Source organism: Oryctolagus cuniculus, chromosome 3, assembly GCF_051225735.1.
Source record: "Oryctolagus cuniculus isolate XC-2025 breed Fujian yellow rabbit chromosome 3, ASM5122573v1, whole genome shotgun sequence".
Classification (NCBI taxonomy): Eukaryota; Metazoa; Chordata; class Mammalia; order Lagomorpha; family Leporidae; genus Oryctolagus; species Oryctolagus cuniculus.
In genome coordinates, this window is record NC_142869.1 from 73,143,964 (window position 1) to 73,168,035 (window position 24,072).

Consider the following 24,072-nt stretch of genomic DNA (forward strand, 5'->3'; position numbering starts at 1 on the left):
CCAGAAGATACTCCTGGCTCCGTGCTTCAGATCAGATCAGCTCCAGCTGGCCAGTTGGGGAGTGAACCAGCAGATGCAAGACCTCTTTCTCTCTCTCTGCCTCCCATTCTCTCTCTGTGTAACTCTTTCAAATAAATAAATAAATCTTAAAAAAAAAAATAGACTTTACTGATGGTATTCACAGTAATAAACCCAGTCCATATGTGCTCCCCTCCTAAAACATAAGATTGCAGCACTCGTCTACAATTAGATAATAAGATGGAGCAGCAGTACGTGGGGTTCTTGCTCAAAGATGAGTATAGTATCATCCTAGCATCCCCCTACTGCTCTTGAGTATCACGATTTCATGGAACTCTAAGACTTCTTCCACTGAGTTCCAACTTGTGTCCCTTTTTATCTCTCCTTCAAGCAAACTGTCACTTCTAAGGTCATCCACCACCACCAGCACCCTCATTTCCCAACACCAGATTGCTACCCAGGTTGATATTCCAATGTTAATGATTGTCACAGGTGAGACCTCTAATTTAAAGTAGTGGTCTTGTCTTGGCCTAGTTTATCTAGCTTGATTTAGTTGTTTTTCATGAAAGACCCTTTATTAGGAAAGTATTGAAGATGGAATGAACGCTTGCATTCTCTCAGTAGTAACTTGGTTGGCTATTGTAACATTTTTATTATCATTAGGATTTTGCAGATTATTAAACCTTGAAAAATGTTTCTAACATATGGCAATAATTCCAATATAGCAGGTATTTGTTACTTTGCCCGACCATGTAATCTTAATTGTCCTTAAAGATAGCTGCAGCTTTTTACCACAACTTCCACTAGTAGTCCAGATTCCCAGTATATGACACTGCCAAAATTGGACTCTATTTAAACACTGTGACTAGTAATTTCTGGTAAAGTGTGATTTGGAAAATGTTAGTGGCTTTGTTGAGAGAGACAGTGTACTAATCAGTCACTAGCCTGAGCTCTGTGTACACAGGAATTCTTATCTGCATTGTTGACTAGTGTATCCAAGACCACTAGAATAATGACATCACCTAGTAGGCTTTCAATAAATGGTGAATTCATTCATTCATTGTCAATGTTACAAAGATATATGGAGTTCTTTTGCTATTGAGTTTTGTTGATCTTAATCAAACTACTGGCTTATCTTAGCAAGTATTGAGGGGTTCATATTTGTACTTTTCAGATGTATAGACTAAACAGGATGGGTATTCCAGAGGTTTCTGCCTTCCAGAATTATGTCTCAGAAACCAGAAGCTGGATTTGCAATCGTTTTTTACTGCATGTCTGAGGCAAGAATGAATTCATCATTTTTATTTCAGCGTTTCTCATTAAAAGCCTAATGCCAATATCTCGTACAGAGCACAGCCAAATTTCAGCTTCTGCAAAACTAAGAATTGGATGTATGTTTGAACAGCATACTGTGGACCTATGGCAGATTAACTCTTTGGAGATGGGAACTGTATATATTTGACTGACCTCCAGCTAGCCAGAAATAAATCTGCATAATTTTGCCAAAATGTGATTTGATTGTGGACAGGGGCCCTCATTTGTCTTGTGGGAGCCTGAATGTCAAGTGCTAGGCCACCGCAGTCTTTGCTTTTCTTGTTCTCCTAGGCAGCAGAGCTTTTGATAAGTAGGCTGGCAAAGAATACATCGTTGTCATCCTTTCTTTTGTCATTAACTGCATTCTCACATAATTGAAATCTCTGTTGAGTGAAGAATTTTTGTTTTGAAGTTTAGTTTCTAGGCAACCATTTAATTGATATTTAATCACATTTCTAATCCATTCTTAACCTTTCAACCTATTGCTGCTGCTTATTTAGCCCTTGAACTGTATCTTACATTAAGTTTTCTTCTAAAAACTGGAAATTTTAATCTGTCATAGCTTTAAAATATATACATCTGAGTAGACAACTTTGATCATGATTTTTATTTTAAAAAAGAGATTTATTTTATTAATATGAAAGGCAGAGCTACAAAAAGGGAGGGAGAGACAGAGAGGTCTTCATCCGCTGGTTCATTCTCCAAATGGCCACAATGGCTGGTGGTAGGCCAGGTCGAAGCCAGAAGCCAGGATATTCTTCCTGATGTCCTACATGAGTGCAGGGGCCCACGCACTTCAGCTGTCTTCTGCTGCTTTCTCAGGCACAGTAACAAGGAGCTAGATTTTAAGTGGAGCAGCGAGGACTCAAATTGATGCCCATACAGTATGCTGGCATTACAGGTGGCTTCTTTACCCACTGTGCCACAACACTGGACCCGATCGTGGTTTTTCTGCACTTATCCTCTCATTTATTTAACTGTACTCTAATGGGTGATCACTGTGCTTTCTTTCTTAATTCAGTTCCCTGCAATTTAACAAATTTCCTATCACATGTATCATGGAAATAAGCCTTAATTGGACTATTTCATTTTTCGTTTTCAAAGAAGCATACTTGTTTCTGGATATGTAAATAAGGATGAAAACTTATAGACTCAACATTCTTTTTAATTTTTCAAATTATTATAACGTGCTTAAAATCCAAGACTTCAGTTCAGCTCCAGTAACTGTCACCTACCACTGTCCAGCCATCCTCACGGGAACCCCGCAGGTTGATTTATCACCTCTCTTTGGTAGAGGTTGACTCTTTAACATCCTTATTTTGTTTTACTTGTTCTTGCATACAAATCGGTTCTTTAGGAGAACTGGTTGGGGATGTACCGGGGAACGGAGGGGAGTGCCATCCGAGGATCTCTGCTTAGTTACAACATCCTGACAGTCAACTGCCTGATGCACCTGCCGAGCTTTGGACTTTTGGGAAATTCAGCTATGGTCCCACATTCATCACAGCTGATTATTTCTTTTTTGGGGCACTCACTAACTTTGCTGCTTAGAAGATGGCTGCGGTGCTGATCCTTCTGATGATTGGGAGTGCTTTTCCAGCCCTGAAGCAGCTAAGGAGCAGTGGAGTGCAACACCTCACCCCATTGCCGCTGCAGTCTCTTGGCTGTTCCAACTGAGAATTGTCAGCATAAGGAGGATATGACAAGACACACCGAGAGACGTGTGGCAAACTGCTCTCCCTGGCGCTGTAAAGGCTGGGCACTCTGGCTGAGGGCCAGTGATGACTCCAGTGCTTCAGTACTGATTTTTTTTTTTTTTTTTTTTTTTTTTTTTTTTTTTGGACAGGCAGAGTTTGAGAGAAAGAGACAGAGAGAAAGGTCTTACTTTTTCTGTTGGTTCACTTCCCAAGTGGCTGCTGCAGCTGGCGCGCTGCGCTGATCCAAAGCCAGGAGCCAGGTGCTTCCTCCTGGTCTCCCATGCGGGTGCAGGGCCCAAGCACTTGGGCCATCCTCCACTGCCTTCCTGGGCCACAGCAGAGAGCTGGACTGGAAGAGGAGCAACTACTGGGACAGAACAGGCGCCCTAACCGGGACTAGAACCCGGAGTGCCGGTGCCGCAGGCAGAGAATTAGCCTAGTGAGCCGCAGCACCGGCCGAAAGCCACAGATCTTTGAGGGCTCCTTGTCCATCCCTGGGGCTGCCCTTCACATGGGCAAGAAGTTAAGCTGCCCATCTTCTCACCTTTTTGCTCAGTCTCCTAGAGGCATTTGACTGAATCTACCTATATTATATATTTTTTATATATATAAAATTGCACAATATGTATATATATATAATATATATATAAAATATATTTTGGTGGTTTTAAACATGATCGTGATCTCTTAGGAATTTTAAGTGTAAATTTCTTAACTTGTCATTTAATATAAACCAAACCAGCTCCATCACCATCTTCTATTCCAGCAACATTTTTTTTTCTCTTATTAACAAGATGAACACTTCACCCAAGGAGGGAAAAATATTTTCCCCCCTTAAAGTAGGAAAAAATACATAAAGCATCAACAACAAAATAATCCCCAGAGCTGCCTTACTTTTCTACAGCTTGAACTGGGACCAGCCATCAAATTCTTAAGTGTTGAGGTGTTTGAAAACTCTTGACTGAAAGGCACTAGGATCAAAGAGATGATGATGGGATTTTATGTTGGGAAACATTGGCCCCTTTTCTCTCTGAATGGTCATGCTGCAGAATGTGGAGGGCTTTGAGATGTGTGTTTCATTTCTTCCCTTACATCATCATTTGAGTTCTCAAAGGATAGTCATATAGGATCATGCCTTGTGACAGCTTTGCAGGAGCGGACTCAACTTTTAGGTTACCTGGCACCTGCTGTTTGATGGAAGGAAGAGGACCCCATCCATAAGGGGGTACCAGTACTGCTGCTTAAATCCTGATTCTTACTTTAAGTGCCTGCCTTAAAGCAGTGGCAGTCTGTTTTAAGAAGTAGATGTCTGTTTGAGAGGCAGCATGCATTGAGATTCTACGTAATTTTCACCAGAAATGTGACCTTGCGCAAGTTTCTTCATCTGTTTGTGCCTCAATCTCCTATGAAAATGAGGCAAATACTGGTTCTAATCTCTTAAGGTGACTGTAAGAATGAAAATTGATGCTTTAGGGCCTGGGTCTCAGCAAATATTAGGGTACCTCAAAAGTTTGAGGGAAAATGGATTAAAAGATAATGTTTGTTTTGGTACAGGAAAATTTTTTAATCCCATTTCATAGTACACATTTTTCAAGAACTTTTTGAAGATCCAATTTTTTCGTACCAAAGTAAAGTTATCTGTGAATTCCATTTTTCGTAAACATTTTGAAGTGCCCTCATATCATTAGTCATTAATGATAGTTTCATTTATTCTGAACTGTTTCATTATTGTTCTTACAGGGTTTCTTAAAATCAAAATGAGGAACTGTCAACTCAAGAACTTGCTCAACAAGTTTCATAAGCATTCAATGAAATGAAAATCTCACTTCAAGGAGCGCAGAATGGTTTCCGTATTCCTTGGGTGGTTTAGTGCAGGGCTCAGGAGAGCTCGCAGCAGAACTGTCTTTGTGAAGTTATCAGAATTTCATGCAGCAGGGTTGCCTTGGCCTCCCTTTCCTAGTTTCTCATCAGAGTTGTCGAGATCGTCTCCTTAATGACCTGTTTTATTAAATGATTGGGCAGCCCTGAACAGAATACATCAGTGAAAGGGAGAAATGTTGTTTGCTCTTTGTTTTAGGATTGCGTATCATTTTTCTCATGAGCACTCTACAGCATTCTTTCTGGAGTTACCTTCTCTGTGGATGCCCTACTGTCGAGGTCTCCAGGTGGAAGAGTGATGGAATCACAGAGTTGAAAAGGGCTGCAGAGTACATACGCCCTGGTCTTCTCACAGCTGGCCAGTCTAAGTCGGTTAACCGCCGTCTTCACAGCTGAAAAGCATAGCATTACGATAAGCCCAAGGAAGGGGAAGGGGCTGGGAGGCCTTGGCTTTGTAGTGTGGCTAGAGCAGGGCTGGCAAGTGCTCTGTGTCTGCTTGTGCCCTCTCTTTGGAACCACACACTGACTTCAGTTGCGACTCAAAGCTTTTCATTCGAGTTCTTCCAATAGGAAGAAAAATCCAAGTTAATGATGAGATCTTGCTGCCTTAAATAGCATCAGAATAAGCAGTGTTGACTTGTTCTCTCTGAGACTACAGACAGCCCCCAGTCTTGTTTGCCCTTTTCACCGTGTCAAGCATTCTGATTTTCATTTCTTGGTGCATTATTGATGATCATCCCCAAGTCAGCAACTCTTCTCCGGTTCCTCTTCTGTAGTTTTGATTGCTGGCAACCCCTCTTGGTACTCAGCCTCCTCACTGCCCAAGGCTCCCTCTTGCCTAAGATAATCAGCATCTTTATTCACATGGAGAACAAGCCAGCTGCACCTCCTAATGACCTCCATGTTGTTCCTTTCTTATCTAGTCCCTTGCCAGAAGTGTTTTGTTTGTCTCCCCTTGTTTTTTATTCCCCAAATCAGTGTGACATCTATCCCACTCTTTTTTTTTTTTTATCTATTACCTGTTGTAAAAAGTCTGGGACCATTTGTAGTACTCAGGTTTGTAAGGCTTAACACAGTTGTTATCCTGATTATCTATTAGGGGAGATACTCAAATCTAAAAATGAAATCATTTTAATATTATTGTTTTCTATTCATGTGAGGAACTTGTGGTATCTGACAGTTTTATAAAAGTTTGGTGATCTCTTAGTTCAGAAGTTCCAATATTACTGCAAGGACCCAAGAAAAGTTGTTCCCTGGATAGATTTGGGTAACTGTTTTTAAAATTTTATTTATTTTAAAGGTGGAGTAAGAGAGGAAGAGACACAGAGCTGGAGAGAGGTCTTCCATTCTCTGCATTAGTTCTTAAATGACCACAACAATCAGGACTGGGCCAGGAACCAACAAGCCAGGAGCCAGGAACTTTATCAGGGTCTCCTGTGTGGGTGGCTGGGTTCCAGGAAAGTTGGGTCATCTGCTGCTGCTTTCCCAGGCACTTTAGCAGGGAGTTGAATGGAAGTGTAGCAGCTGGGACTTGAACTAGCACTCTGATATGGGATGGCAAGTGTCACAAGTAGGGGATTACTTAACCTGCTGCATCACAGTGTTGGCCCCTGGGATTTAGTCCCCCTTGATTCCTTAGAGATCCAGCGCATCTGCACTGAAGGCTGTTTTTTTTTTTCTCCTGTCATTCTTTTCAAATAATTTCTCATGGTAGCGACAGCAACAACCAGCAGCTCTCCTTTGATAATTATCATGACTGTTGGCTTAAAGGGCAACATTCTTTAGGATCATCTCTGCTCCTTCTCATCACAAAGGAGATTGGGATTTTTTTAAGTCAGGTGTTGCACAAGTTACTAGTGCTGGCTATGTGCACATAACAGGTGAATTCCAATCTAGAGAAATTTTAGTGAAAAGCTGTGACTAGGGATACTATGGGAAAACTATTTGATCTACTTGGTGTTTCCTTTCTTCCCACAATATTTTATTTCATGAATATGAGAGACATGCAGGTCCATTATAACTGGGCTGCTACGAGTTTTGAGTATAGGGTTGTTATGAACCTGTTGAATGTTTAAGATATTTATTTCCTGAAATTACCTTCTTACAGCTTGTGGTAGGTGATAAGTGAGTGTTTTGATGGCCTAAAGCATGAATGTTAATATTAATTATTCATGCTAACAGTAATACAGATGTGGAGTCTCTGAGGCCATGTCTTACTATCTAGATTGACACTTTTCTCCCTAAAATTAATGTCAGATAACCATGAGGAGTTCAGTAAGCCTAGTGGTTTCATTAGGATGTGCTTCCAGATATAAGGTTATAATCCATGTTCTGTGGAAATAGATAATGAAGAGGCTTGGAACTTCCTTCTGTAGACAATATCCACTGCAGGATAACAGCTTCCTTTTGATCTTAAATGATGCACAGGCAGTCCTGCCTGAAGATGAAAGGGAAGAGTCAGTAACCCCAAGAGGTGCGTTCTAACACCAGGACCTGTCAGAAGCCGTGTTTCCACTGCTAACTGTACTCATGCAGTGTTGTTGAAACAAACAATGGCACAAGCAAAAAAAATCAATTCAGAACCTCTTCCACTGAAAGAAGTTTTTTTTTTTTTTTTTCCTTTTCTGTGTTGTTTTTATCTCCATTACCCTGGTGGTAAGAGAACTGTATAGGGAAAGAAAAATGAATTCCCTGGGAGAAGGTTTCTTATCTATTCAATTAGGGCAACTAATACAGTGAGATACAGTGATTTCTCAATTAATGAATCATGTGAGCAGAAAGCTGCATTACACAGGGCTAGTCCCATGAAGACCTGCACCCGTGTACAAGCTGCCCTCATGTATATGACAGAGCTGTCTGCACATTATAAAAAATGGCTCTACATGTATAATTTTTCATTTTAAACTGTACTTTAAATGTTAGTTGGATATATTTAATGATATGTACAGCCCCCAATCAGCAAGTCAATTGAGTGTTCCAAATAGATATATTTTTTACAAAGCCAAACCATATTTCCCCGAAATTGTCATTAATAAAACGTTTTCTGTTTTAGTTTTAATTAGCACATAACAATCACGCAAATGTAAGGGACATGCATTGAGTCATGATCAGATTGGGGTGGTCAGCACAACCAGCTGTAACATTTTTCTCTGTGCATGGCTGCCACCATCATTAACTCATCTTATATTTAACCACTCCCATGTGGATGAGACCCTGCATGGGTCTCTCCTAGCCATCCAGTCTTGCCACTTCAGTATAGCTCTCAGACTTGCACTGCCCCTGCCTCTACCTGGGACGTTGTCACCCACCTGGCAAACTCCCACTCTTCCTCCAAAGCTTACATTATTATAGATTAAGAATCACCTCCTCCCAGAAGCCCACCCAGCGCTCTCCAGGCCATTTGCCTCTGTGCTGACATCACAGCTTGTTCCTATTCCTCCAGCAGCACTCGCAGGGGTATTCTGTAGCCGTTTGCTTATGGATCTGACTGCCTACTGTGCAAGACAATGTTTCTGTTACTTGTATCTTTATCTCCCCAGCATCCAACAGGACACCAGCATACAGTATACACCATATAAGAATAACTTCAGGGCCGGCACCGTGGCTCACTTGGTTAATCTTCTGCCTGCGGCACCGGCATTCCATTTGGGCACCGGGTTCTAGTCCCGGTTGCTCCTCTTCCAGTCCAGCTCTCTGCTGTGGCCCAGGAGGGCAGGGGAGGATGACCCAAGTCCTTGGGCCCTGCACCCGCATGGGAGACCAGGAGGAAGCTCCTGGCTCCTGGCTCCAGGTGGGCATAGCTCCGGCTGTGGCGGCCATTTGGAGGGTGAACCAACTGAAGGAAGACCTTTCTCTCTGTCTTTCTGTCTGTCTGTCTCTCTCACTGTCAAATAAATAAAAAATAGAATAAGTTTAATAACTGAATGGTCCTAATATAATTGTTGAAACATACACCTGCTTTTTGTTTGTTTTTTTTTTAAGAAAGTCATAGATCTTATGAGGGGGCAGCTCACATTTCCCCAGAGGTCACCCATCACCACTCCCTCCCTCTTCATTCCCTGGACTGTAGCTGCCAGCACAGCAGGCCCCAGTCTCTATGATCCCAACCTATTTTCTCATGGTAAAATGTACATTCTCAAGGGTCCTCAGTAGGTACTACAGCTGACCCACATAGGACTCTGGAGGGCAGGGAAACAGCAGTAATAGGGACCAGAAGGATTTGAGGCTTCAAAAAAAAGACTCTCTCTCTTTCTCTTTTTCTCTATCTCTCTCTTGCTCACACACACAGAGAGAGTGCGTGCGCATGAGAGAGAGAGAGATGGAGAGAGAAGAGAGAAAGATCTTAGACTTGCTGGTTCACTCAAATTGCTGTAGTGGCTCTAGCCAGCCTGAGGCCAGGAGCCCAGAACCTCATTCAGATCTCTCTTGTGGTTGGCAGGGGCTCAAGCACTTGGGCCATCTCTACTTCTTCCCAGGCTATTAGCAGGAAGCCAGATCAGAAGCAGAGCAGCTGGGACTCTGACCAGTGCTCCATTATGGGAAGCTGGTGGCTAAATCCACTGCACCACAAAGCTGGCCCAAGGATTTGAATATTTAAATTGGGATGAGAGCAAGCACAGAAATGTAGGAGAATTTAACCCAAATCCCATATTGCACTTTAGGGAGAAAAAGGTAAGGGTGTGATTTTGACAGAGAAGAAGGAATAATCTCATAACAGTGAGTACCGCAGCCTCAGCTTCCAGTGTCTGGAGTCCTATGCAGGGGGCACCGGGGAGGCCGTGTTGGGATCAGTGCGCTGTCATCAGAATGGACATGAGAATGCCAGAACTCTGCAGGATTGTCAGAATGGGAGGAGCAAAGAGTTGTTCTAGCCTCCCTTCTCCAAGGAAGAGTAATTTCGTTTCCACTAGTTTCTAATTGCCTACAATTCCCATACTATGAAATATATCTTTCTGGTCATAATGAGAAATGAAGGCTCAAATTGAATTGCAGATGCCTGGAAGAGGTAACATTATCCTTGATAAAATATACTGCTGTTTTCATTCATTCCTTCATTCCGTCAGCATACCTGTGGGTCTTCAGAGAGCTAGACGATGTGTACCAATGAACCACATACACCTTGTGTCTGTCGTAGTGCTTTTGTGGCCTTTGCCCATTGGAGAGGAAAAGGAGTTTTTGAAACCTCTAGTGGGGTTGAGGAAGTTAGTTTTGTAGAATGGGGAGAGATGTCATAAAGTGGAAGCTGGAGATGCAAGAAGACAGCTTTTGTCATTTTGCCTTGATGTACTCTGCTTAATCATCACCTCTGTGGGCAGAAAAGTTTTTAAAAAAAAAAAAATGTACCTCCTGTGGGAAAAAATGGCAGAGGAAACTCCATGCAGATTGGTGGGACAAGGTGGGCCTTCAATAGAACAACTAAAAAATATGGTGGAAAGACTTAGCAACATAAAAAAAAAATTGTAAAATGTACACTAGAGAAGCACTAGATTACTTTCACTAGATTACAGTTAGACTCACATCTGACTTCTCATCAGAAACACTACAGGCTAGGAGAGAATGGTGAGATATATTCCAAGTCTTTAGAGAAAAACACTGTTAACCCAGAATACCCTGCAAAGCTGTCATTATGAATGAAGGTGAAATAAAGATCTTCCATAACAAAGAGAAAATGAAAGAATTTATCACCACCTGTCCAGCCTTACAAAAGATGGTTAAGGAGGTGCTACACACAAACACAGAAGCATGGTCATCACTATGAAAGAAAGTGAAGGCAGAAAATATCCTAGTAAAAGTACAAAGGAAATCCAAAGTAAACAATAGGAATATTTATGGAAAAATGGCAGGGCCAAGTCGTTACTTATCAATAGTCACCTTGAATTAAATGGCCTCAACTCTCCAGTTAAAAGATACAGACTGGCTGAGTGGATTAAAAAACAGAACCCATCTATTTGCTGCCTACAAGAAACACATCTCACCAACAAAGGTACATGCAGAATGAGAGTGAAAGGATGAAAAAAGATATTCCATGCTAACAGGAAACAAAAAAGAGCTGTTGTAGCCATTCTAGTATCAGACAAAGTAGACTTTAACACAAAAACTGCTAACAGAGACAAAGAAGGGCACTATGTAATGATTAAAGGGATCAATTCAGCAGGAAAATGTGACTACTATAAATGTATATGCACCTAATTACAAGGCACATGGCTATTTAAAAGAAAAGTTAATGGATCTACAGGGAGACATAGACTCCAATACGATAGTAATGGGGGACTTCAGTACCTCAATTTCAGCAATGGACAGATTGACCAGACAGAAAATCAGCAAGGAAACAATGGAGTTGATTGACACTATATACCAAATGAATTTAATGGATATCTGCAGAATTTTTATCTTGCAGATGCAGAATACGCATTCTTCTCACAAGTGAATGCAACTTTCTCTAGGATAGACCACACACTAAGCTATAAAGCAAGTTTCAGCAAATTCAAAAACATAAAAATCATACCATGCATCTTCTCTGACCACAACAGAATGAAGCTGGAAATCAACAACTTAGGAATCTCTAGAACATATGCAAACACATGGAGACTGAACAACCTGCTCCTGAATGAACAGCAGGTCATTGAAGGAATCAAAAAAGAAATCAAAAAATTTCTGGAAACGAATGAAGACAGCAATACAACATATCAAAATGTATAGGATACAGCAAAAGCAGTGTTAAGAGGAAAGGTTGGGGGCTGGTGCTGTGGTGCAGCAGGTAAAGCCACCACCTGGAGTGCCGACATTCCATATGGGTGCCAGTTTACGTCCCGGCTGCTCCACTTCCTTCCAGCTTTCTGCTATGGCTTGGGAAAGCAGTAGAAGATGACCCAAGTCCCTGGGCCCCTGCACTCATGTGGGAGACCCGGAAGAGGCTCCTGACTCCTGATAGGCACAGCTCCGGCTGTTGCAGCCACCTGGGGAGTGAACCAGCAGATAGAAGACCTCTCTGTCTCCCTCTCTGCCTCTTCTTCTCTGTGTGTAACTCTGACTTTCAAATAAATAAAAAAAAATTAAAAAAAAAAAAAGAGGAAAGTTTGTAGCAATTGGTGCCTACATCAAGAAATTGAAAGACATCAAGTAAATGAGCTATCGGTGCATCTCAAGGACCTAGTAAACCAAACCTAAAACTAGTAGGAAAAAAGAAATAATTAAATTTAGAGAAGAAATAAGCAAAATTGAAACAAAAAAATACAAAATATCAGCGAAACAAAAAGCTGTTTTTCTGCTGGCGCCGTGGCTCAATAGGCTAATCCTCCGCCTGCGGCGCTGGCACACTGCGTTCTAGTTCCGGTTGGGGCACTGGATTCTGTCCCAGTTGCCCCTCTTCCAGGCCAGCTCTCTGCTGTGGCCAGGGAGTGCAGTGGAGGATGGCCCAAGTGCTTGGGCCCTGCACCCTATGGGAGACCAGGAGAAGCACCTGGTTCCTGCCTTCGGATCAGTGCGGTGCACTGCAGATCAGCTGCAGCGCGCCGGCCACAGCGGCCATTGGAGGGTGAACCAACAGCAAAGGAAGACCTTTCTTTCTGTCTCTCTCACTGTCCACTCTGCCTGTCAAAAAAAACCCTTTTTTTGAAAAAATAAACAAAATTGATACTCCACTGTCTCAACTAACTGAAAAAAAAAAGAGGGAGAAGACCCAAATCAATAAAATTAGAAATGAAAAAGGAAATGTAACAACAGACACTACAGAAATAAAAATAATCATCAGAAATTACTACAAAGAGCTGTATTATGTTTTCCAACAAACTGGGAAATCTAGAATAAATGGATAGATTTCTAGACTCATACAACCTACCTATATTGAGCCATAAAGACATAGAAAACCAAAACAGATCCATAACCAAGATGGAAATTGAATCAGTAATAGAGGCTCTCCCAACAAAGAAAAACCCAGGACTGGATAGCTTCACTGCTGAATTCTACCAGACATTTAAGGAAGAACTAATTCCAATTCTTCCCAGGCTATTTAAAATAACTGAACAGGAGGGAATCCTCACAAGCTCCTTCTATGAAGCCTGCATCATCATAGTTCCTAAACCAGAAAAAAATACAACAGAGAAAGAGAATTATAGGTCAATATCCCTAGTGAACATAGATGCAAAAATCCTCAACAAAATATTAGATAATTGAATCCAGTAACACATCAGAAAGACCATTCACCAGGACCAATTGGGATTTATCCCTGCTATGGAGGGGATGGTTCAATGTTCATAAATCAATAAATGTGATGCATCACATTAACAAACTGGAGAACAAAAACTATATGATTATCTCAGTAGATGCACAAAAACCAACTGATAAAATAAGCCATTTCATGATGAAAACCTTAAGCAAATTGAATATAAAAGGAACATTTCTCAACACAATCAAGGTATCTTGTGACAAACCCAAGGCCAACATACTGTTGAATGGGGAAAAGCTGGAAGCATTCATCCTAAGATCTAGAACCAGACAAGGAAGTCCATTCTCACCATTGCTTTTTAATACGGTCCTGGAAATTTTAGCCAGAGCCATTAGGCAAGAAAAAGAAATCAAAGGGATACAAATTAGGGAGGAGGAAGTCAAAATCTCCCTATTTGCAGATAATATGATTTTATATATAGGGGATCCAAAAGACTCCACTGAGAGACTATTGGAACTCATGGAAGAGTTTGGTAAAGTGACAGGATATGAAGTCAACACATAAAACCAACAATAACCTTTGTATGCACAGGCAGTGCCACATCTGAGAAAGAACTTCTAAGATCAATCCCATTCACAATAGCTACAAAAAAATCAAATACCTTGGAATAAATTTAACCAAGGATGTCAAAGATCTCTACAATGAGAATTACAAAGTATTAAAGAAAAAGACACAGAAAATGGAAAAATCATCCATGTTCATGGATTAGAAGAATCAATATCATCAAAATGTTATACTACCAAAAGCAATTTACAGATTCAATGCAATCCCAATCAAAATATCAAGGACACTGTTCTCAGATATAGAAAAAAATGATGCTGAAATTCATATGGAGGCACAGGAGACCTTGAATTTCTAAAGCAATCTTAGATGATAAAAATAAAACCAGAGGCATCACAATACCAGATTTCAAGACATACTACAGGGCAGTTATAATCAAAACAGCCTGGTATTTATACAAAAACAGATAAACCAATGGAAAAGAATAGAAATATCAGAAATCAACCCATGTATCTACAACCAACTTACCTTTGACAAAGGGGCTAAAATCAATCCCTGGACCACCAAGGACAGTCACTTCAACAAGTGGTGCTGGAAAACTGGATTTCCACACATAGAAGTATGAAGCAACACCCCTCCTTAATCCTTACACAAAAATCCACTCAAAATGGATTAAAGTCCTTTTTCTATGACCCTATATTATCAGATTATTAAAGAAAATTGGAGAAACCCTGCAAGACATTGGCAAGGCAAAGAGTCCTTAGAAAAGACCCCAGAGACACAGGTGATCAAGCCAAAATTGACAAATGAGATCACATCACATTGAGAAGCTTCTGTACTGCAGAAGAAACACTCAAGGCAGTGAAGAAACAGCCCTCAGTGTAGGACATTTATTTCTAAACTATTCAACTGATAAAGGACTAATAACCAGAATCTACAAAGAGATCAAGAAACTCAACAACAAAACAAACAACCCAGTTAAGAAATGGGCAAAGGACTTAAATAGGCATTTTTCTACAGAGGAAATTCAAATGGCCAACACACACACGAAAAAGTTATCAAATCACTAGCCATCAGGGAAATACAAATCAAAACCACAATGATGTTTCACCTCACTCCAGTTAGAATGGCTTTCATACAGAAATCAACAAACAATAAATACTGGCAAGCATGTGGGAGAAGAGTTACCCAAATCCACTGTTGATGGGAATGTAAACTGATTAAGCCATTATGAAAGACAGTATGGAGATACTTCAGAAATCTGAATATAGACTTACCATATGACCCATCCATTCCACTCCTGGGAATTTACCCAAGGGAAATAAAATCAGCGTATGAAAGTGTTATCTGTACCCTATGTTTATTGCAGCTCAAGTCATAATAGCTAAGATGAAATCAACCCAAATGCCCATTAACTGAAGACTGGATAAAGAAATTATGGTATATGTACACCATAGAATATTACACAGCGATAAAAATGAAATCCTGTCATTTACAACAAAATCGATGAAACTGGAAAATAATAATCTTAGTGAAATAAGCCAGTCCAAAAAGGACAAATACCATATGTTCTCCCTGAGCTGTGTTAACTAATAGTGCACCTAAAGGACAATCTATGGAAGTAAAATTAACACTTCAAAATGCAATGACATTGAACAGCTGTTGTCTCTTGAGCAGTAGTTTTTTGTCATACAGTTAGTTGAACTCTTTACTTAGTATAATCGTATGTGTATAAAGTTAACTGAAAATAGATCTTAGTTTAAAAATAAGAATGGGAATAGGAGAGGGAGGAGGAAGAGGGGTAGGAGTATGGGTGGCAGGGCAGGTACAGTGGGAAGGATCACTATATTCCTAAAGTTGTATTTATGAAAACCATGAAGTTTGTATTCCTTAAATAAAAGGTTGGGGAGCGGGGGAAGTACCCCTTCCTCTTAGCCACCAGATACTTGCAGATCTTCTGCTTGTTAATTCATTCTGTGTCTACAGCTGCCAGATTCCATGTTAGGTGATAAGAATCGAGATGACAAATGGGACTACTATAGGAAGTTCTAGTCTAGCTCCCTTGTAAGTGGGGTGACTTGTCAATTTATCATACAAATGAGGGAGTCCAGAAAGAAAAGGCATCCCACCCCCAGAGAGCTGGAAACACCTTCTGGGTCATCTGCTTCAGGGAGATGCGTTTCATAGTAATTGCCCCGTTGCAGGCAATTCTGATGTTTCTTAGGCCAGCTCCTGTCTGCTGGTGTTTTGGGTAGTCATCGATATAACTACAGCTCCCAGCATGGGTGGAAAATGTGGACAGATGGTTACATGGACTACATGCCTTTCTGGAGATACGGCTTTAGTACTTAACTTTTTATTAGACGTGCTCTTTAAAAGCTGATTGGTGTCAAAAGGGTTTAGTGCAAAATCAAAAAGGAATATACTAGTCAAGAAGTTAATAGTTTTACCACACAACAAACACCGGGACAACTACAATAGGAATGTTCCTCTGTGTCCCATGGGGCTTTAATTTCTGGACATATTCTGTATGTTTTAAACTTGATAGTAACTCCACCAACTGGTGGCCCAGCACCATTCAGCATCTTGCAGGCTGCCCCCTTGAGCCTCAGCACCACCAGCGGGGACCTGAGGTTTCCGGCTAGGGTGTCAGCATTGAATATCTCTCCCACTCCCATCCTGAGTGGAAGCAGCTAGCTGCCCCTTGCTACCTGCCTCCTTTGGGCTGCAGAGTCTGTGACTGTTGCCCTTTAAAGAGAGTTGTGGAAGTCACCTTGCCTCAGGAAAGAGTAGTGGTGGTGGCGGTGGCTAAGGGAGAGGGAAACAGGGAAGAAAATTATAGATCTTTCAGGTTTAATCGTGTGTTAAAGTGGGACCTTTATTCAGTGCAATTATGTCCCATTTTACCAGGCAAGATTGAAGCTTAAAGTTTCACCATTCAAGTCTGCCAAACCCATCCTGGCTTATTTTCTCGGAGCAATTAACAATGATTTGTTTAAAAATTTAAAATGCAGGAGAAATGTTCAATTGAATATGGCAGCAGAACAGGTAGTTTCCGTATGAAATGTTTGATTTCTGTATCCTATAAACTCCACATTCCTGTAATTCTTTTCTTCCTCTGATTCTAGCAATGATTATGCAGTTTCTGAAAGAAGGTTAAGTATTTTACCTCGTTGTTCAGATGTGATGTAGCACACGCAGCCAGTTTTCTTTTAAAGTACTTGATCCGAGCCAGTCCATCAAGGATGGTGGGAGAAGTCGGAGCCAGGGCATGTCACTGGGGAAAGATCTAAAGCTGTTTTCCTCAAAGTGAGAGCCCTGCTTGGCTTGTGCCACAATGTCACCCGACTGCATTGTTAAGCACATTGGACAGTGCAGCAGGTTCAGCTGGCTTTTTATTTACTTTTTTGAAGTAGGAAGACTTCCTCATGGTTGATTTACAGCCTTGCACATATTTCATATCTCATGTGGACCTGAAACAGGTATTTGGCAGCTGGCTACTTTGAGTTTCTACTAGTCGGAGGCACATGGAAGGTATTTTTTCCAAAGAGTTATATTACATATGATAAGCAGGATGATATTTCAAAGTCCTTATAGTTTAGGCTAACGTAGAATGAGGTCCTAGTTAACCCCTGAATTCGTTTAATTTCTGCATATTAAGGAAGTGAATTATTCAGTCTTGCTGTGCACCTGACACTCACTGCTAGATTCTTACTTTAAAGGCTTTGGCATAGATCACAAATCCGCTAAATAACCCAAGAAATGAAGATAAAGTAGATGTCCCTGTCTGGGCCAGCACAGCATACTGTGAGCCAAGGCCCAGCTCAGTCGTCCTCCACGTGGCTGGCCACAGGCGTGGAAGTGCTTCTGTGTGGAAGTCTGCCACAGCCAAGTGCTGGGCCCACCGTCCTTTTGGCTTGCTCTGGGCTTTGTGCTTTTTCCAGATGGCTCTGCCTCAGTTGGCTGCACTGGCTCCTGGTTCAGGTAGCATTCTTCATATCAATGTATGTACTGTCTCATTAATTTTAACTTTCCCAAAGCTTTTCCCAGTCTAGAAGCCACTAGGTTAAATCTCAAGCTGTGTATGTCCTACTAATATGTAACTATTGAAAAATCTCTGTAAAGCAGATCAAGGTGAAATACAAGTTTATGATGAGAAGAAGTTGATCCTATGAAGTTAAGTGTTGCTTTTCACTTTGCTTTGGTATATTTCCTCTGACGGATTTAGAAGTGTTCTGAAATTTGTATGATTTGAGAAAGTTGTAAAGATAGATGTGTAAACTTCTATTAGTGTGTTCAGTTTTAATTAAGTAATTACGTGCTTTGAAGGAGATACAAATTATTTCTAGTCTTAACCACAAACTGTATTGGAGAGAACTGTGACCTGTTAGTTGCACTCGAAGTACCTGCTGCACGTATGTGTCCCCAGAACAATGGTTATGAGACTGTCATTGGAATCCTCGAGTGTGTTGGCTTTCATGCCACATATACACATGCTCTTGTTACTACTCCCAGTCTGTGCTCCTGGGTGTTGGATTCTTCTCTTAGAATCTAGACTTCTAGTATAATTAAATCAGAGCTTCTTACTGCAGACAGCCAAGGGCTGGGAAGGCTTTCTTTTGTACATCTAGAAATCAGTGTTGGTTGGATTTCCTGTGCCGTGTCTCTTCTGCCTTCCATGGGGTGATCATGTCCTTCTTTTCTTTGTGTAATTCTATGCACATTCATGACCTACACCTCCGGGATCCCTTGTGGAAGCGAATTGAGGTTTGTGGACCATACAGGAAGCTCTAGGAGATTTTCCAGGTTGTGAATGCTGCTGCTTGAGTGCTCTCTGTCCAATGGCTTTATTTCATTCACTGGGTAAGCTGGAAGAAAGGTGGACAGGCAGCATCTGAACAGCTTTTATTTTGGGTGAAGAATCTGCTGTGGTTCCTCAACAAAGATTTTGTTTCTTTTTAGGAAAAACATCTGCATAACCCAGCATAACCATACTTGCATTTATGGAAATGCTTATGATATTATCAAAAAGTAGCCCTAAAAAGACTTCACCAGATATACACATGAAAGCAAAGATGCTCTACATACAGCATCTAGTAAAACTACAGCATGTAGTAAAACTACAATGAGAAGGGGTGGGTTTTGTACAGGGGACTGAGCTACTTGAGATACCCTTATTCCATATCCCTGGGACCCAGTTCCACCCTTCCATCTTATCCAGCTTCCTGCTAAGGTACACCATGGGAAATAGCCGGTAATGACTGTAGAACTTGGATCACTGCCACCTGCATAGGAGATCCAGGCCATAATGGAGCTCCAGCCTCCTAGCTTGGCTGGCCCAGCTCTGGCTGTTGCTGACATTTGAGGAATATACCAGCAGATAGAAGATCTCTCCCTCTCTCCTTTCCTCCCTCCTCTGTCACTCAGCTTTTTGAATAAATAAAAATAAATAAATTTCTAAAAATATAGAAATCATGAATTTAAAAGTAGCTATCATGAGGTACCACTACACATTTATTAGAATAGCTAGAATTAAAAACTAGCCTCAGTAATTGTTAGCAAGTGCATAAGAAACTGCAGTGATCATGTACTGCTGGTCAGAATGTACAAATAATACAGTCACCCAGAGAATATTTTGGTGCTTTAATTAAAAGCTGAATATAGTATGCATTATGGGATCTAGCCATTCCACTCCTAGGTACCTGCCCAAGTGAAAAGAAAACACGTGTCTGTATAAAGACTGGAACAGGCCGGCGCCGCGGCTCATTAGGCTAATCCTCCGCCTAGCGGCGCCGGCACACCGGGTTCTAGTCCCGGTCGGGGCGCCGGATTCTGTCCCGGTTGCCCCTCTTCCAGGCCAGCCCTCTGCTGTGGCCAGGGAGTGCAGTGGAGGATGGCCCAGGTGCTTGGGCCCTGCACCCCATGGGAGACCAGGAAAAGCACCTGGCTCCTGGCTCCTGCCATCGGATCAGCGCGGTGCGCCGGCCGCAGCGCGCCGGCCGCGGCGGCCATTGGAGGGTGAACCAATGGCAAAGGAAGACCTTTCTCTCTGTCTCTCTCTCTCACTGTCCACTCTGCCTGTCAAAAAAAATAAAAAATAAATAAATAAAAATAAATAAAGACTGGAACATGGATATTGATAAAAGCTTTGTTTATAACAGCACACCCCAAGCAACCCTACCGGCCCACCAAGGGGCGAATGTGTCCATATACTGTGGTATATATCATGCAAGGGATAAGTACTTCACAGTGAAAAGGAAAGATTTCAAAAAGGATAGATTTAAAAATGATTATGATGTGTAAGAGAAGCCAGAAAAAAAAAATGAATACATACTAAATGAGGCCCCTCGCATAACATTTTAGAAAATGCAAACTAATTTAGGATGACAGACAAGTGATGAGTGGTTTCCTGAACAGACTAGAACACGACAGGGAGGAAACGAGAGAAGGAATTAGAGGAGAGCCTGGAAGCTGCTGAGGGTGATGGCTCCATTTGTTATCTTGATTTTGGTGATGGCTTCACAGTTGTTTATATGTGCCTCTGAAAGCAAACTGTACACTGGAAATATTGCAGTTGATGGTGTGTCAGTTGTACCTATGTACTTCCTACAGCTATTGCAAAACAAGCAAGAGATCTCCCCTCTGAGTGGCTATAAACATTTGGGAGGGGGATTGTTGGGCTATGAAGGGACATCTCCACATGGAGTATCAAGATTTAAAACCCCACGTTAGTACACCTTTAGAATTTTTTCTAGGAAATAAAGGACTTTCCAACAGCCATGTCTCCTAAGCAACAGTCCCCTTTGTGAATCCAAAGCAAATAAATTAATTCTGAGCTTCCCCTTACATAAATGTTATGTATCCCTGGCAAGCCTGACAGTAAAAGATCAGCCATTGTCCACATAGTGTTTTTCATTTCTATTGTTTCACTTTCTTCAACTTCATTCTTAAGAAGAATGAAACTATCAACTTACTAGTATATCACCAGCAGCAGCTAAATGAGAGTACAGTTTTATTGATTATGCCATTTCATTGCTTTCGAAATGAGCAATAATAACATAATGATTATTGAACATTTCCATTACTGTGCTGTTGGCCAGTTCATAAAACTCCACCTTAAACACATTAAAGGAAATTCAGGATCAGAAATGTCAATTTCATGATTATATTTTAAAGGACAGATTGCATATCAGCCAGTTTCAGAAGGCCAAACTGTCTCAGACTTTGATAGTGTGCCCAGGATGACACTAATAACTGGAACTTGCTTGAATCGTAAGAAAAATGGCAGCTATATATCTGTGTTTCTTATGTTTCTCAAACATCCCATCCACCTAAGTATAAATACTATTTGTTTAACATTTTGGTCAACCAAGCAACTTGCTTATAGTATCTGTAACCTTCCTAGAATTTCACCTAACTACTGATTTTACTCACTATTCAGAATTTTAATTTTAAGTGAAATGCAAAGAAAACTTGCATGTAATGCACCTATATTCCTTCAGTATTGCGTTTGTCATTTGCACTATCCTATATGTTTGAAAATGGGCAGCATCTTCTGAGATAACTGTATTATGCCCATCCATGGGCACTGTTTCAGGATTCTCCAGGAAAAACAAAGGCGTAGATTTGTATGCAGGTAGGTTTTTTGAGGAGCGTTTTCTTTTTCTTTTTCTTTTTTTTTTTTTTATTTTTTGACAGGCAGAGTGGACAGTGAGAGAGAGAAACAGAGAGAAAGGTCTTCCTTTGCCATTGGTTCACCCTCCAATGGCCGCCGCGGCCGGCGCGCTGCGGCCGGCGCACCGCGCTGATCCGATGGCAGGAGCCAGGAGCCAGGTGCTTTTCCTGGTCTCCCATGGGGTGCAGGGCCCAAGCACCTGGGCCATCCTCCACTGCACTCCCTGGCCACAGCAGAGAGCTGGCCTGGAAGAGGGGCAACCGGGACAGAATCCGGCGCCCCGACCGGGACTAGAACCTGGTGTGCCGGCGCCGCTAGGCAGAGGATTAGCCTAGTGAGCCGCGGCGCCGGCCGTTGAGGAGCGCTTTCAAGATCACTATCTGTGACCTAATAAAGGAAGTAGAATTTGGGAGATGGAGGAATTAAATTATGCTTCAGCCACAGCAAAGGGAGTTTTGAAGCTTTGGAGATGACCCTTATGGTTGTCCTTCCTGGAAACCACAGGGCCTTTTCTTAGGACCAATCAGGCAGCACAGGCTGCCTTTAGGAAGAGGGCCTGACCATGGCTTAGGCGGCTCTCTGGCCAAGAAAGAGTCCCAGAGAGGAGTAAGTTAAGCTGAGAGTTATTGGCCACCAGTAACTCCAACAGGTAGAGAACAGTTGCCTCATTCTTGAACACAGGATCTGGGCAGTGCTCCACAGGGTCCACTACACTACACTTGCACTCTTCTGTCTACCTGGGAGCAGTTCTCCCAGGATTGGTTTTTCTTTTCTCCTGGGGGACAGTTTTAAGAAGGGTAGAGGAGTGGAGTATAGTCCCCACTGCTGCACCTCATCGTCTCCACAGTCCACCGTCCATTATGGATTCCCTTTGTCTAGGTTCAGTAGTTTACTTGGAGGTGACCTAGACTCTCATCTCTGAAAAATACTGAATGAAAAATTACCTTTCTTGAAAACTGTGGTTGCCTAGGATGTGTTACCCAGTGTTCTTTTGAGAGGAGCCAAGAGTTAATTTATTTGCTTTGAGAAAACAAATGGGAATAATTGATTAGCTGACAGAGATTCTCCTAAAGTATGAATAATTATTTTTATCTGAGGCTCTTAACCTTGAGTTTTTAGTGTCTTGGAACCCTCTAAATTGTGCATAAACTTTTTTTGCATGTTTCTGGGAAGAGGGCCTGTAGTAGATGTACAGACTGTTGTGTACCACAAGTTGAGCTCGATGTTGGTGTCTCAGAGATGCATTTTTTTCATTTTCATGCATGCATTCAATACTTGGACACTCCCTTGATGCCAGGCACGGGAACTGTGACCATGAATGAGGCACATAAAGTTCCTGGCTCTTTGGTGCTTAGGGCTGGGTATATGACAGTATGTGTAGGGCCACATCCAAAAATAATTCTGAAGTATAAAGCCTGTCAGGTGATGATAAATGCTATGGAAAAAAACAATTCTGGGTAAAGGCATGGACGGTGAAGGCAGTAGTGGAGCAGGGACTGTTAATAGAGTGGCCATGGACATTAGAGCAGAAAATAGAAGAAAGGGAGGCAGTGATGGGGAGGAGCACTTCCTACAGAGAGAATGGCAGGCCAGAAGGCACTCAGCTCTGAGTGCTCCAGGGTCAGCACCAAAGCTGCCGTGGCTTGAGCAGGGAGGGAGAGGTGAGAGAATGGTGAGGTCAGAGGTGGAGCGGGGACTTGAGCAGGCAGGGTCTTCTGTAGGCATTGCAGAGACCATGATTCTTACTCTGAGTTGAAAAGGCCTTCAGGGAGTTCAGAGTAGAAGAGTGACATGATCTGCACCCCACTACTGGTTGAAGCCAGGCTATCAGAGGATGAGGGAGGAAGCAGGGAGACAGGGAACTTTTAGGAATCTAGAAGTGAGATTCCCAGGGCCCCACTAAGGGAGGAGAGTGGTGGTTGTGGGACATTATCAATTTCTGTAAATGTGGACTCATTTCACAAACACGCCCTTTACAGCAATGGATGCCTTTTTTTTCCTGGGTTTTCAAAGGGTCTGAACCTGGTGGGGCAATCAGACTTGTACCAGATCGTTCTAGCACACAAGGCTAAGAGCACTGTAAGCTTCTAGGGGAACACAGATGTATAGAGTCCCTGCTGGGAAGATTTAGAATAGGAAGTGGCAAGAAATACATGGATGAGGTAGATTGAGGCCAGGCCATATTAAAACTTTGGATTTTGTCAGCAGTTGATGGGAACAGTTAAACAACATTACCTAAGGAGCTCTGAGAAGTGAAGACTGAAGGCAAGGATATCATTTGAGATCATGTGCTCATCCAGGGCAGAGACCATAAGCCAATGGTTATTAATCACTTACTGTCTAGTGAGCACTATTCGAAGCACTTTATGTGTATTAACTCAAGCCTTAGCACAGTCAGTTCGGCACCATTGAAAGGCACGTTTCCTGCACGTAGTCAGGCACAGAAGGGCTCAGGAAAACTTGCCGCCTACACAGGCAAGGCAGTAGTCACAGAGCTCTAGCCAACAGGAAGCGGAATCTGAACCCATGAATTCTGGCTTAAGAATTCCGGTTCTCATTCCCTGCTGCACCCTGTGCTACAGTGCATCTCATGGAGGTAAGAGCCTATGGATTTAGGGAAAGTCATGGAGGGCCTCTCTTATTTTGCCTCAGCTGAATCTTTAATTAGCCATTCTTTTGCATCAATGTTATGGGGCATCCATGAGAAATCCACCCTCCCATCATCTCCTTTCTTCTTACATAGAGCTTGGATTTATCCCTTTCTT

General features: G+C 41.9%; 1 protein-coding gene across 3 annotated transcripts in view; it reads left to right on the forward strand.

Moving 5' to 3' along the window:
- The window catches only part of STK39 (serine/threonine kinase 39), a 333,872-nt gene that overhangs the window by 293,676 nt on the left and 16,124 nt on the right, over nt 1-24,072 (forward strand). The window contains exon 17 of one of the 3 annotated variants that reach the window (XM_051848536.3): nt 4,770-6,458. The exons of the other annotated variants lie outside the window; for them this stretch is intronic. Coding sequence (XP_051704496.2) covers nt 4,770-4,846 — 77 coding nt within the window. The 3' untranslated portion in view covers nt 4,847-6,458. Of the gene's footprint in view, nt 1-4,769; nt 6,459-24,072 lie in introns of those variants that run through there. 3 annotated transcript variants of the gene reach the window in all.